Source organism: Festucalex cinctus, chromosome 17 (assembly GCF_051991245.1).
Source record: "Festucalex cinctus isolate MCC-2025b chromosome 17, RoL_Fcin_1.0, whole genome shotgun sequence".
NCBI classification, from domain to species: domain Eukaryota; kingdom Metazoa; phylum Chordata; class Actinopteri; order Syngnathiformes; family Syngnathidae; genus Festucalex; species Festucalex cinctus.
This window is the reverse complement of record NC_135427.1, coordinates 16,769,836-16,785,454: the sequence shown is the minus strand read 5'-3', so window position 1 is coordinate 16,785,454 and position 15,619 is coordinate 16,769,836. Positions and strand designations below refer to the sequence as shown.

Genomic DNA, 15,619 nt, shown 5'->3' with positions numbered 1-15,619 from the left:
TTTTAATACTTTGTCCTTCACTCTCAAAAACGTTTTTTTTTTTTTTTTTTTATATATTTTTTAATGCAAGAGCATACAGAAGGCTTTGATGCAGCTTTTGACATGGAGAGGTGACTTAAAGCAGTGGTAGGTATAACAAAAAATAGCCAGCAGGTGGCAGCGGAGTATAAGAGATCAGTCAGGGCAAAATTGCAACAAGCTTTTTTTTTATAGTGTTTAGTGTGTCACCAGGAATGGAAATATCAGTGAAACTTAGCTGTATTCTAATGCTAATTGCTGCAAAATGGAACTGGATACAAATAAACTTTTTTTTTTTTTTTCCTGATGGAAGAAGAAAGACTAATCTTTCTTTTGGTAAGTTCCATATTTTTATAGCAATAGAACACAATATTCTGTGGGCCTCGCAAAATCAGTCCAAATCCAGTAAAAAGTGAATAGGGTTGCTTCCCTAATTTTTAAGGGAGTGAATGAGTTCATAAAAACTGGACTAAAATATATGGACATTTTAATTCATGAACAAAAACGATACGATTTTGTCAAATCTTGTCTCTGATAATCTGTCACTGTGACACTGTCATGTAGCGAGTGCAAAATGCACAAACATACGGGACAGGCAGGAGGTGGATTCACAGTGAACAGTTAAAAAAAAAAAAAAAGCAAAACAAGTAAATTATAATTATAATGTAACATCAATCCAGCGGCTATAACATTCCAACAATAATGTTAATGCGACCGCTAAGTAATGCAGGCTAACTTACTAGCTCATAACATGGAGCCATAGTAGCCAGTAGCCACTGTAATTGTGTGTCAAGTTGTTTAAAAAAAAGAAGACATTTTTATGTGAAATAGTTTTCGATCTGAAATGTTAAACATAATCTGCTGACAAAAAATAAACAGGGGTAAAATGGTTGTCCTGACTAAAACTAGGCTAAAACATTGACAGTTTTTGTTGACTAAAACTAGATGAATAAAATTTTCTAAAATGCTAGATTTGTAGTCAACTGAAAGTTGACTAAATAAAAACGGGATGAGGTTGACTGACTGTTAGAAACTAACAAGCGTGATTGAAACTGGACTAAAATTGAAACTACATTTAAAAAAATGGCTGATAAAATTAACACTACCATGCACAATTGTCAAACGTTTACACAAACATCTCATCCAACTCTTCGATTTCCTGACGTTGCTTCTTCTTCTGGATTTGGATGCTCCCCTCCCCGCTCAGCACGCCGATCATCACAGCACATTTGGACAGGGAGGACGATGCCGACTTTTCCCGGCTGGTGAAGGGGAGGATCGAGAAGACGCTCCTGGGCGAGGTTTATTCTAAAGCTATCGTCAAGGAATTGAAGGAAGCAGCAAAAAAAACATTGAAATAAGTTGCACTTGTTTTTCCTCGACAGATTTCTGAATACATCGAAGAGGTTTTTCTACCAGATGACTGTTTCATCTTGGTCAAATTGTCCCTGGAGCGAATCAGGTTACTGCGACTGGAGGTACAACAAATCACGCACTTGTGTTCAGTACTTCTGGCTGGATGAAGGCGGAGCTTTCTGTTTGTAAACAAACCCACCTGGCATGTGATCAAGGTGGAGTGAGTAAAACAAAAAATGGCCGCATTTAACTTGAATGATCCTTTTAGTCTTTTCCTCTGCTAGCGTTAGTTTGAATGTGTGACGTGTTGGTCGAGGTTAAGTGAGGTCATTTGATAGGGAGACAGAACACGGGCGGTAATTTGCATTCTAGCGCTGTCAAATGATTGCATTTTTTAATCAGATTAATCACAGCTTAGAATTTTTTTTATTGCTCCAAAACTATTTTCAACGTAACCGTCCACTGTCAAGCTAAATGAATAGTGTTATTATTAATCTGCAAACTCTTTCACTTCCACACATGATCCAAAAAACAACCCCCACAGTGCCAGCCGATTTTGAGCATTTAAACTCATCTTTCAAGGCAAACAGAATATTGTTTGCGTTTACTGCATATACAAGGTGAGTACGACATGAAAGGTTGCATTCCATTCTTTCATTCCGTTCTTTAGTAATCACCATTTGAAAATGGGTAATTCAAGTGGCATTGATTGAAAATTTAAAAAGCAGAAACAAGCTTTTTGTGAAAAGAAACATTTTCTCCGCAACTGATTTTGACACTAATATTTTTTGTTTAGTGACGCTCTGTGAATTAGGTTTAATGTGACAAAGACTTTGATCATTCCTTGAAAACATTCAGTTTCATCAGATTGCCTCATGTTTCATTGAAATTCCATACACTGGCATCCCATTAAAGAGATATAATGCTGCCATCTGCTGGCCATAGTTCGTGGATGTTTTTGATTCCACCCGTTGATCAGGCAGCGCTGCACTTAGACGTTGCACTGCGCATTGATCTAAAAACAAACAAAACGTATTTGACGTCATTTAAACGTTATGGCGGCCAAGAGTTAATACATGATGAATGCAATAATTCCGGAGCAACTCACTTTTCCACCAGCCAGAAGTACCCTGGCAATTAATACTTCCAAACATTCTGACAATCTTTCTTTCCTTCTTGCCCGTCTCGTCGTCGCTCCTCAGGTGAACGCCGAGACAGTGCGTTACTCCATCTGCATGTCCAAGCTGCGCGTGAAGCCGGGGGACATCGCCGTGCATGGCGAGGCCGTGGTGTGCGTCTCGCCGCGGGAAAACAACAAGAGCTCCATGTACTACGTGATGCAGACACTGAAGGCGGAGCTTCCCAAGGTGAGATCGCACACGGGTGCTGGAAGTGACACTTGTCCCGGGAAAGCATTTTTTATTTTTTTTAATCCTCTCGTTAGCTCACTATTCCCTGCAATTGACTGAGGACTAGTGCGTTTGCATACACGTACACAGGAACATATAGGAAACACAGAATATTCCACCCTGAAAGTCGAGGGTGTTATCTTATTTTGCTCCCAGGTGGTGGTTCAAGGTATACCCGAGGTGGCCCGCGCCGTCATCCACATCGACGAGCAGAGCGGCAAGAGCAAGTACAAGTTGCTGGTGGAGGGCGACAACATGCGGGCGGTCATGGCGACCCACGGCGTGAATGGGAGCAGAACCACGTCCAACAACACCTACGAGGTGATAATGAAAAAGGAGACGGTGCCATATATGAGTCTCTTCCTGATGAGTTGGTGACCCAACCCCCCCCCCCCCCATCTCATCATCTTTGATTTTTTTGCGCAGGTGGAGAAGACGCTAGGCATTGAGGCGGCCAGGTCGACAATCATCAACGAGATCCAGTACACCATGGTCAACCACGGGATGAGCATCGACCGGCGACATGTCATGCTTCTCGCAGACCTCATGTCCTACAAGGTGACGGCGCGTTGATTGTTTTTGAGGCATGAGTTAGCCATCGATAGAATTGGAAAAAATAAATAATTAGGGGTGTCAAAATTAATGTTAATTTAAAGTTCTTTGACTCATTTAAACCCAAAAACATGAAAACACGTTTTTAAATACTTTGTCCTTAACTCCCCAAAACGTAATTACACTTTTTTTTTTTTTTTTTTAATGAAAGATCAATACAGAAGGCTTTGATGCAGCTTCTGACATGAAGAGGTGGCTTAAAGTAATGGTAGTTAATTATTACAAAAAAAAAAACGGCCAGCAGCTGACAGCAGAGTATAAGAGATCAGCCAGGGCCATGATGCAACCAACTCGGAGTTTTCACCAGGAATGTGACTATTGATGAAACTTATCTATATTCCACTGCTAATTGCTGCAAAACAGAAAGATACAAATGTGATTTATTTTTTCCCGATGAAAGAAGAGACTCTAATCTTTCTTTTGGTAGGTTCCATGTTTTTATAGCAATAGAACGCAATATTCTGTGGGCCTTGCAAGATCAGTCAGAAAAGATCCAGTAAAACAGCCAGGAGTGAAGGGGGTTGCTTCAGTCAAAATGACAAGTGAATGAGTTAAATGCCACAATTTTTTTTTATTTTATTTTTTTATTATTATTATTTTTTTATAAACGCGTGATTAATGAGCGCCCGTTCCTTGGAAAGCCTGTACTGGGGGAATTCTAGTCGCAACGCAGTAAATACGTCCACAGCAAAATATAACAGTAATAATAATGCATATGTTTGTTGAGACTGGGGTCAAGTTGTATTTTACAATTTGAAAAATGTGCAGAATTTCACAAGTTAGTTCATGTTAACAATTAGATAGCTCTTAATATGAAAAGAAAAATGCTCTGAGCTGTCACCGTCTTACAAATGCAATTATGCCATCTAGTGGCAGAAAAAAAAGACCTCAAATTAATATCACTTGTTTTGTACAGTACAGTATGTCTTTTTAATTTTTTTAACTAAATTTTATGAATTCTGAAATTACTGTAGCAATATAGGCAACCATATTTCTGTTTAACATTTTGTTTCCACTTTTATGTTAACAAGAGTATCAAAGCTTAGAAAACAAATATTTATTGCACATTTTATTGTACATTTAGAGCAGATATAAAATTTGTGAATACTCGTGAGTAAACTATTGAAGTTATGCGATTAAGATAAACAAAAAAAATAATGTAATCGACTGACACCCACCCCTAAAATAAATACATACATTTTAGAGGCTGCCGTAGTTCAAAATGTGTTGTTTATGCTGACAACATGACGAGCAGACAGGAGCCCGGTTAGTTCAAGTCATGTGACTCAAATGGACCGTCCTTGTCTCCCTTGTCTATAGGGGGAGATCCTTGGAATCACAAGGTTCGGCTTGGCCAAAATGAAGGAGAGCGTCCTCATGCTGGCGTCCTTTGAGAAAACGGCCGACCACCTTTTTGACGCCGCCTACTTTGGCCAGAAGGACTCGGTCTGCGGTAGGCCCGTCTTCCTTATTTTTTATTTCCAGCACTAATGTTGAACTGTTGCATTGAGATTGCTGAGAGACGACTTTCAGCTTGAATAGCTTCCCTTGCGCTTATTGATGATGTAACTGCAGACCAAATTTGACGTGAGTGTTATCACGTTACTTTTGGTCTCTTTCACCCAATTTGGAGGTAAATACCGATAGATAGGGCCGATATCGATACTTTTTGAGAATTATAGTATCTAATTATTTTTTCTAAATTAAGGTAGCTGTATCTTTGATTTGCTTATTCACAATCAAATTTCAACATTTAAGTGTTTTTGTGTTATTTCTTTTTTTTTTTTTTTTTTTTTTTTAAAGGACAAAATTAGGACAAACTTTGATCAATAGAAAATACTCTATCAATGTTTCTCCGCCAGAAATATATTCCAACCATAACAAAATATTTTTAATAAACAAAGTGCACAAAATGGTCATAGGAAAAGTAATTTAAACAAGTGCATTTATCATAAACTGTTCAGAAACGACAAATACAAAAAAATAGCTAAAAAGCTGCCTTCATCAGTTCTTTTCAACCGAAACGAACAGATGTCAAAGATTATCATGCGACAACAAATATTAAACATAAAACAACATACCCAACGTGGATTACTGTATGTTCATTAGGGGTGCAATGGCACAGGTAGCCCACGGTTTGGTCCGTACCTCGGTTTTTGGGCTGGTTTCGGTATGTGACTTGTGCATAAAGACAACAATTTTTTCCCCAAAAAAATTCTCTTTATTTTGCTTCTCAGTAAAAATTGCATTGTGCAACGAGTTTCACCACTATGCGGTAGTATAAAATAATAATAATAATATACAAAAATTCTGTGTACTTCAGGGCAATGACACTGGAGATGCTTGTTCATGTTGCTCGTGTTTGCCTTAACCCATTTTGGCCAGTAGCAAATTGGCGTGGGATCTTATAACTTTTACCACATAAGAGGCCATTTTTTAAAAATGTTCCTTGTTCCTAACCCTAACCATGACTTTAAACTTCAAACGTGGAAGAAAACCGGGAAAAAAAACCCAAACATTAACATTCATCAGTCGTTTGAGCTTTTATATGTGTACTGAGAATTCCTTCTGTTTGGTCATTGAACGCACCATTGCAGAATGTGAGCGTGTTCTTGTTTTTCTTTTGTTCATCTGCCATAAATATTCTTTTTCTTGTTACAAAACCTTGTTTCTGAAAATCAAAAACACACGTGTCTTTTTCATGCGTTTATTGAACAATGCACAGACTCGCAGCAGGGGATCCATTTATTTTTCAGTGGTAGCTACTTTGACACAACAGTGGGAGGGCGGATGAATCATTTGTTTTTTGTTCTCGTCTCTTGACTGTTTATAGCCAGCGCCGATTCCTAGATTGGATGGCGGTGATTGGTTACTGGGGTCTTCGAGCCAGTCGTGACAGATGACGTACGCCGTCGGTCGCCGTCATTTAACATTCCTCTAGTGCTCTCCGTCGCCTTCACGTGTGTGTGTGTGTGTGTTCTCCAGCCGTCGCGGCTGCCTCGGCTTGCATGCGCACACACAGTGGCGTGTAAGCGTTAATAAATACAAAATTTGTTTCCGGACCGAAAACCCGCAGTCCATAAGGGCGTATTGTCCCGCGCAGGGTCCAAGACGGAGAACCGTTGCATCCTTAGTGTTGATGCAATTTACCACAATTATGAGATACTAAGTCACGCGATGGCACACGATGGAAACACACTACTGTGACATGCTCGCTATCTGTTTGGCCAAACCACAGCTGTGCATATAAAAGAGCCAAATTGAAACGAAACTACTAGATAGATATTTTAGTGCCAATATCGATACTAACTTGGTATCGATATTTGGATCGATCCGCCCACCACAAGTAACGGAGAAATGCATTGAGAGAAACACAAGTTTGTTGTTGCTGATGAATGACGAGTCGACGCCATCGTTTTCCCCGTTGGGCAGGCGTGTCGGAGTGCATCATCATGGGCATTCCCATGAACATCGGCACGGGCCTCTTCAAACTGCTGCACAAGGCAGACAGGGAGCCCGCCCTGGCCAAACGACCCCTGCTGTTTGACAACGCCGACTTTCACATACCTCTCGTCACGTGACGGCCGCCAAATGGGAGAAAAACGGAAGAAGATGCCAATCTGTAAGTGCCTGCCGAAATTATGTTGCATCGTTTCCCATAAGGCGCTTGAGCGCACACGGACATTTTGTTGGTTGATGTATTTATGACATGACATCATGTATAGTGAGGATTTTTCTTGTTTTTTTTTTTTAATATACTTGAAGATTCCCTTGCATGCATCGACACTATAAAATGCCTTCAGGCTTCTGTTTGTTTGTCCAGTGGAACTTCCAATGTTGAATGCAACCACAACAAACTGCTCAAAGAAATGCTAACATAAAATTGAAAACGCCGTTTAACATGCTTACAATTAGCATCGATAGTTGCGGTTAGCCGTCAGCTATAATTTTCTTTCTTTTTATTTATGTATTTATTTTTTTGTTGTGAAACTGTTCATTTGTTAGACTGTATTATGCTCTCCACCGGTGGCCGGGGTGGGCACACCAGAAGGAGCAGCTCAGTCGAGTTGAATTGCAGCATTTAATACACAAACTGTTTCTATTCGATGTAATTATCACAATACTGTTTTTTTTTTTTTTTTTTTGTTTTTTTGTCAAGTACAGTATTATAGAGGGCTAATTTCATTATTTAACACAAAATTTTTTTAAGGACGACTTGAACAGATTAAAGGCATTTCAATCGGGGGAAAAATTGAGATACGAGTATTTTGAGTTATTAAATGAAACTCGTCGTATTTTAAGGCACCGCTGTGGTTTTCCTTCATTTGGGTTTATGACTGACAGTTAAGGATGTCCAAATGGAATCATTTCACTTGACAAAATTTGTTTTCAAAAGAAACCAATGAATTGGCATTCAACTTTGAAGGTTCCACTTCACACTATAACCCCACCCCCTCTTTTTTTTAAGCCCATATGTGTAATGTAAATGAATAAAGCACTGTCAGAATCACACTTGAAATACGATTTTAGCTTCATTACCGGCCCTTCATTACATCAGAATTTTTGTTAAATATATGAGTTGTCATAATTTGAATTAGCCACACCTCCATTTGCAAAGAGTAGCTTGTACCCCACTGATGGGCAAATGTTTGCGTTGCTACCGAATTTTGATTCACGTTGGGGTTCGCTCAAGGTTCATAAATATTCTGTAAAGAGTTTGAATGTTTATCTCACTTCACCAACATTGGCCCCTCACTGCGATATACGGGCTCAACAAGAGCAAAATCGGTGCTAACCGCATGTTGGCGGGAATATTTTTTACTCACTTGTGCTATTTGTATTTTAACGAGTCACTTGATAATGGTGATTGATTGTAAGAATCAAGGTGAAAATGATACTCACAGAATGTGTTTCAAATGAGAAGATACTCTTTAATATGGCAATATTTTTTTCAACAACAAAAACATTACACAGAATAGATAAGCTCAGCATCATTACAAAATACCCCCCCCCCAAAAAAAATACCCACAATAATAACTTTATGTGTCGCACCTTTCAAAACAAAGTGCAAAATATCCAAAAAATAAATACAACACAATAAATAGGACAAAAGCACCAAAGAATTAAAGTGCGTAAGATACTGAGTTTTGCCTGCTTGAGATCTCCTGGAACAGGGTTCATCAATTCTGTTTTACGAAGTCCGGATTTCAGCAGGTTTTAGATGTTTCCGCCTACCAACACACCTGATACTCAAGATCAGGATTGTTATCAGGCATGCTGTTGAGCTGATTATATGAATCGGAAGTGGGCGGAAACATCTAAAACCTGCAGGACTCCGGACCTCGAGGACCGGAATTGGTGAACCCTGTCCTGGAAGATCCCAAGCAATAATACGAAGGCCTTACCGGAATACACAATGACAATAAATTCACATTTGGCTCGGAATATCACACACATTGTCAGCTGCTTCCTGAAGAAACACAACAAAGAAAGACTCTTAGTCACATTTGGCCCTGAAATCTTGATGGTGCCGGTTAACCCATCACCTGGACTACGACTGGACCGGCCCTGCTTTCAATTCATCCTTTTAAACCAGGATTCATTACAAAAGCGCCACTTGTATTCTACGCTGTCATATGCAATGACGCTTTCAAAAGTCCCTCTGCTCGATCCCCGGCGCGAGGATCTCATTTCCCATGAGAGTGACATGACATGACATGACATGACATGACAGCTTTTCCTCGCCTCCCCCCTGGGAGTTCTCTCCGTGCGACGAACCCGACGGAGCTCGGTTGGCCGCTCGTCGCTTTGAGTCGTCGGCCGATTCCGACTCCAGGAAAGCCTCTCGGGTTTGCGGTTTGATGAAACGCACGGGCGGCGCCTGGACGTCTACGCGCTTCCGCACGCACCGCGAGAGCGCCGAGACGCAGCTCTTCTTGAAGTTGTCGTTCATGAAAGCGTAGACGACAGGGTTGTTGAAACTGTTGAAGAAGCCGACGGCCTGCACCACCGCCACCGTCATGTTGAGCGTCACCTCGTCGTATTTGTTCTCCAGGTCGTCTGGAGACAAAACGGTCGTTCGTTAGACGGCTGCGGATGCATGACGACGACAAATGGCCATGATTGACTCATTACAGTATTCGAAGAGCATGTGGACGGTGTGGAAAGGTGCCCAGCAAACGGTGAACAGCACAACAATGATCACCATCATCTTCACTGCTCGCTTCTTTTTCCTGAGGAAGACAAACTCAAAAGTTGGCCTCCAGTCAACACTTATCTGATAAATGACAACAAATCCACTTCAGATTTCTACAGTTACCGGACCGCTTACAATCCCAATTTTCAGAAATCTCTTTTTATAAAGGCCTAGATACACTAAGCCGACATTGGCCAAATGGGACCAAAGACTATCCCATGGGAGGTTCACACACCGCATAGAAAAATGACGTAAATACACACCGCACCGACTCTGACTATTACATACCTTCAATAATTCCCCTAAATACCATCGCCAGCGGTACTCATTATTCCTAAAGGCAACCGGAACCTTGTTACGGGGGCGGGATACAAAAACGTGAACAATGCATCCCGGTTACTTTTTCTCTCACGATGAATGAAACCCTCCGGCTTTTTGCATGGTAACGTATATAAAAGTGAATCCTACCTTCCGTATCCAGTTGCGTCCCCATATCATGCCATAGTTTGGCTTTCATACCTTTCATACCCTTTTAAAGGTAATATCATATATTGCCGGTGTCTCTTGAACCAAAGAAGAAGAAGTCATCTTCACGATCTTATGTCCAGACAGACATTGTACGTTCAAATGCAGAGGGTACAGCAGCAAAATTAGCGGGGGGAAAAAATGGGCCATGCTTTCTGTCAGTACTGTTTATCTGCGTTCGTCACTTTCTCTTCTTGGCCCGTGCGCTGATTCGCTAGCGAACAGCCAATCACAGTGATCAAATGCCCCGACGCCAATTCAAAATGCCGAACTTGCTGGAAACGCACCCCCCGACGTATTCGATCCGACTTTATGGCAATACAGTAATTTATACACTGACTGATCAGACGGCGCATGCCGTCGGCCCAACGCTGTCCGACTCCCGACATCGGATTGGTGTATCTAGGCCTTAAGACTTTTGTGTTAACTCTGTGGACAAACAAAGTATGTTTACTTGTCTTTGAGCTACGACCTCCCTTTTAATACCCCTGACTTACATCTTCAAGTTCCGTGCTTTGAAATGAAGCATCACTTCCTTTATTAGATCCAGATAGTTTCTGGAATTGTCTTTATGGGTAAACCCAAGGGTGACAAAAGGAAATGAACCAAGAGAAAAAAATTCTTCTGCTTGACGTCATGAGCTTCACAAAGCTTCTAACTGAACGCCCTTCGTATCCCATCATCAGGTTCCATGCTTGGAAATTGAACTTCCCATCACTGACTAGATCCAGATGCCCTCTGTGGACAAAAGGCTACTAATGAAGAAAAACCCTTTTGGTCGAGCTCTTGAGCTCCTCCAAAAGCAAACGGCTTCCTTACTGTCCTTGATTATATCATCACATTCCGTGCTTGGTCTGTAAACATCCCATGAGACGTCCCAACAGTTTGCAGAGTCACCATGAGATCTCCTTTGTCATTTGTGCTGAAATTTCATAGGCGAAACGATACATTTGAAGACAAACCTTTTGGTTAAGGTCATTAGCTATCCCACCTTCCATCTTAAGCGGATGATACGTCCCAACACTTCCTACATCCATGTGGACAAATGAAAACAAACTCTTGGATGGAGGAATCATTCCTTCTAGGTCAGGATGGGTTCTCTTCCATTGCTTTTTTTTTTTTTTTTGTAAACTCCGTGTGGACAGAAGGCTAGAAATGAAGAACTCTTTTGGTTGCACTCATGAGCTATCGGATCTCTTTAATATCACTGATTGAGTCAAATCAAGTTCCATTCTTGTGAATCGAAAATCACTCTTTCTAGTTTGGAATATCAACCTGAGACGATGCTTTTCAGAAATCTCATTTGTGTCTAACAACACCCAAAAGGATACAAGTGACTTCAAGAGGAACCCTAATCCAGATCTTGAATTTTCACATAAGCGAATACCACGTGATCGCTACCTGTCCATCTTGACCAGCTCCCGCCGATTCATGGTGTTGAGGACGGACGAGTCGCCCACCCGCTTGCGTATCCACAGCTCAAAGGCGATGCGCGTGTAGAGGAAGAGCATGGCGGCGAGTGGGAGCAGGAACAGGGCCACCATGATGAAGGTGGCGTACGCCTTGCGCTCACTCGGGGAGCGCCACATCTCCTGGCAGCACACGTGGTGGCGCTCGTACACAAAGTCGTACTTGACCTGCGCCAGGAAAGGGGCAGACGTGATGTCAACTCGTGTGACGCTTTTCCAACCGAGCAATTCAAACATGGCTGACTTTTCAATGTTAAGTTGGCAGGTTTACCTGTTTGACATCTATTGAACACGACACAAAAGGAGAGAAGGCACTCGGTTCAAGGCTCACGAGGAGAGAGGAGAGGAACTGATTGATGCACTTCACTATTGCACTCTGGAGGGAAAAAAAAAATCCCCTCCTCACCCTCTCTTTTTATTTGGTTTCCACGCCCCTAGTTCCGTAGGTGTTCCATTCGTATGAAATTTAGCCCAACTTTTGAAATAGCTTATTGTGGTTTGAACTCCAACAGATTTTTAAATCTTTAAAATTATCCATCCAAAGCTTCTTCTCACCCTTTAAATTTTTCTAAAGTATTTTTATGACATGTTTGAGTCCTTGGCTGTGGAAGAAGAAAATAATTTCTGAATTTTTGGCCATTTAGTTGAAAGGATTTCACAAAACTTTCGCTATCCCATTATCACTAAACGCTGTATGTCTGAGTGGCTTTTTTTCAGTTGACTCCTATTCAGGTGACACTCATTTCGGAAATGGATGCATTTTGTTTTTCTGTTCATTTGCATTTGGGATGCGTCACTCACTTGGAGCTGCTGCACGAACAACATCGGCGAGCCCACCATCACCGAGGCCATCCACACCAGCCCTGCCACAAACCGCATTGATACGAATATGAAGCAAAACCAGATCGAGCAATTCACACAGTGACAACCGATATTGGCAAATGTATTCGGTTCATTGGCAAATAAAAAATAAAAATAAAAAAAATAAATCCACATATAAATATACAACCGAAAGGGTGTAGGCAGAAATTGTCAACCATTGTGGGTTGGAAACGGCCCAAAAAAAAAAAAATCAAAATATTGATTTTATATCGTCCAATGTTGACTATCATCATGTTTTTTAATTATTATATTTAAACGGATAGTTTTAAAGCATCTATACTGAAAACTAAAGAAACTAGAGGGTACAAGATAAGTATAAAAAGCATTTTTTTCTACTCCGCATTACCACAAATGTAGAGAAAATAAACCAAAGTGGAAAAAAATGTCGTGGTGTAATAGGGTGTAATAGGGTGCAATGTTTGTCTCTGACCACCAGAGGACAACATTACGAGAGGCTCGCGTTCTAAAATGTCAGAATCTGTGGCGGTGAACGTTCAAAAATGAGACCAAAAAAAATGGAGACAGATTGCGTTAAGTCCTTTCGGCTGCAGTGGTTATTTTGTTTTTGCGTTGTTTTATGAATGCGTATTTGAAATAAATGTGTTAGCAGGAGGCGATCAACTCACACATTTCCGCCATGTTCGCTCATATAAATCTGCTCACGGTTGATCACCGTGATCGACCTCAAACTGATCGTGATCACTATTCGTGGGGACTCTCCCATTTGCCTTTCATCTTCAAAATTTCATCCAAGAAGGAAGGAACAACTTTTGAAGTGGGAAAGGCCATGAAAAGGGAAACAGGCTAAATAAATACCCAGCATCATGTACGCTCTCTTGGACGTGGACTGTTGCCTCATCCGAAGCGGGAAGACGATTCCCAGGTACCTCTCGATGGCGATGCAGGTCATGGTGAGGATGCACGTCACCACCGCCGTGGTCTGCACGAAGGGGACAGTCTTGCAAACCAGCACCCCTGCAAGCAAAACCACATGCCAGCTCTAACCTTTCAAGGGAGCAACGATGGACCATCTGTGAGTATGCAAAATGATGATTATGTGGGGTGTATGTAGCCATTTTGGGACATCTTAGATTATTACAATACCCTATATATACAGTATATAATACAATTTTGTTGTATTATATATATTATGTAGTATATAATACAATTTTGTTTCTTTGCCTGACAATCACAAAATTTGAGGTTTTATATTGCTGTGATCTGGAATTGGATCCCAAAAACGCAGACACAAATAAGATCATAACTATTTATTCACATCGAGAGGCGTGGAACAAACTTGACTAGACGAGGAACGACGAGAGTTTCACAGAGGAACAGAGGTAATAATCCGACAAAAACACACACTTTTCAGACAGGCATATGTAGACAGTGAATCGACTTGATTGGTTGTGCCTAGACATGTGGGTAACAGGACTGACATGGAATTATCTGATTGGCTGTTGACAAGATAGAGATTCTTGACATCACATAGCTTCTGACATCACATAGCGTCTTACTAGTTGAAACTAGATGCTGGTTACATCAGTTCAAAACAGACGCTTGACCACACAGTCATGACTCAAACATAACACTTGCATGACCCAAACATAACCCTGTCATGCCTTGCATGACCCAAATGTAACCCTGGCATGACCCTAGTCATGACAGTAAACATAACCCTTGCATGACCCTAGTCATGGCATGTATGGGACATTCTCAATAATGGTCAAGACATTGAATTTCATTTTGGCAAACTAACATTACTGATAGTATTATTTGAATGATTGGCAATTGTTACCATTCAAAAGGCAAATATAGTTTTTGAGAAAAAAAAATGTAGTTAGTTTTCCACATTTTTAATGCCAAATGTCTAGCATTGTCCCAAATAAAATATGTTTTCTGAAGATGCTAATTACATTTTTAGATAGATAGGATATTTCTCCTATTTTTTTAATATTTTTTGCACAATAATTACAGAAATCACACACACAGAAAGGTGCCTCTTTTTTTTTTTTTTTCTTTTTTTTTAAAATCCGCAGAGTTTGAAGGGCAACACATAATGTGCAAGTCTCATGGTTATTAAAGATGTTATTGTGATTTTAGTCATACAAGTTTGCCCTGAAATTTGGGTATTAATCTCTGGATGTTATTTACTGGCTTCAAACTTTTTCAATCATCACTTTAGTAAACAAATGTTTTCAAATGTAAAAGGTAAAAACCTTTACAGACCCTCCTTTACCTTAAGATCTCTTTAGAATACAAAAACAATCAAGAAAAAAATATATTAATCACAAAATTGAATAAGTGAAAAAATGCAATGTAGTAATACATTTTTAATTTTTTTTAATATTTTAGAATTTTCAACAAGCATTGTCTTGTTTTTTATTTTTTATCCTAGAGTTGAATTTTATTTTTATTTCTCCAATTATAATTGGATTTGTGAATGTGATTTCGTTTTTTATTTTCGTTAACATTTTGGAGATGTTTTGGAAAATTTAAAATTAAAAGAAATATAGCAAGTAAAAGAAAATTCATTTGAACCACAAGCCCAGATTTTTTTTTTTTACGTCATCAATCTTCCAAAATTAATGCAATTTTTTATTCCCTGTCAAGAAACTGTCTAAAAGTATAGTTGGCACTGACCTCCGACCCACTGCGAGGTGACGTTCTGCAGCAGCGTGACGGGCACGCAGAAGAAGGTGATGAGCAGGTCGCTGACGGCCAGCGAGCCGACGAAGACGTCGGTGGCGGTCGGGCTCGGGACGGCGCGCTTCTTCCTCAGCAGCGCCCACAGCACCAGGCTGTTGCCGCTCAGCGCCAGCGCGAAGATGAGCGCGTAGACCAGCGCGAAGGCCACTTTGGCGCCGCGCGGCAGCTCCGCCACGTACACCAGCGGCTTGATCTGGTACATGTGGATGAACTCCTGCCGGCTCAGGTTGTAGCGCCGCAGCGTCTCGCGCAGCACCTCCGGCGTGATCCTGGGGAAGGACGACGCCGCCGCCGCCGCCGGCCAGGGCTCCGCTGACGGTGCCGACATCGTCACTGCCGCGCGCGTAAGTCAAATGACAGTCGGCTGCATGCATGTGCTGGATTAGAAGGAGGAGGAGGAGAAGGGTGCTTGTGCTCCTCCTCCTCCTCCTCCTCCTCTTCTG

General features: G+C 41.0%; 2 protein-coding genes across 2 annotated transcripts in view; one reads left to right on the top strand and one right to left on the bottom strand.

Moving 5' to 3' along the window:
* The window catches only part of polr3a (polymerase (RNA) III (DNA directed) polypeptide A), a 31,232-nt gene extending 23,318 nt beyond the window's left edge, over positions 1-7,914 (top strand). Inside the window, exons 25-31 of the mRNA XM_077502355.1 lie at positions 1,226-1,319; positions 1,404-1,496; positions 2,577-2,741; positions 2,940-3,104; positions 3,210-3,341; positions 4,716-4,848; positions 6,828-7,914. Coding sequence (XP_077358481.1) covers positions 1,226-1,319; positions 1,404-1,496; positions 2,577-2,741; positions 2,940-3,104; positions 3,210-3,341; positions 4,716-4,848; positions 6,828-6,976 — 931 coding nt within the window. The 3' untranslated portion in view covers positions 6,977-7,914. The remainder of the gene's footprint in view (positions 1-1,225; positions 1,320-1,403; positions 1,497-2,576; positions 2,742-2,939; positions 3,105-3,209; positions 3,342-4,715; positions 4,849-6,827) is intronic.
* Positions 7,915-8,673: 759 nt separating this feature from the next.
* On the bottom strand, positions 8,674-15,525 carry qrfprb (pyroglutamylated RFamide peptide receptor b). Its single transcript, XM_077502356.1, has 6 exons — positions 15,111-15,525; positions 13,284-13,442; positions 12,387-12,448; positions 11,518-11,753; positions 9,531-9,628; positions 8,674-9,455 (listed from the first exon to the last, which is right to left on the bottom strand). The coding sequence occupies exons 1-6, from the start codon at positions 15,502-15,504 to the stop codon at positions 9,046-9,048; spliced, it is 1,359 nt and encodes a 452-aa protein (XP_077358482.1). The 5' UTR covers positions 15,505-15,525; the 3' UTR covers positions 8,674-9,045.
* Between the last annotated feature and the right edge of the window lie 94 nt (positions 15,526-15,619).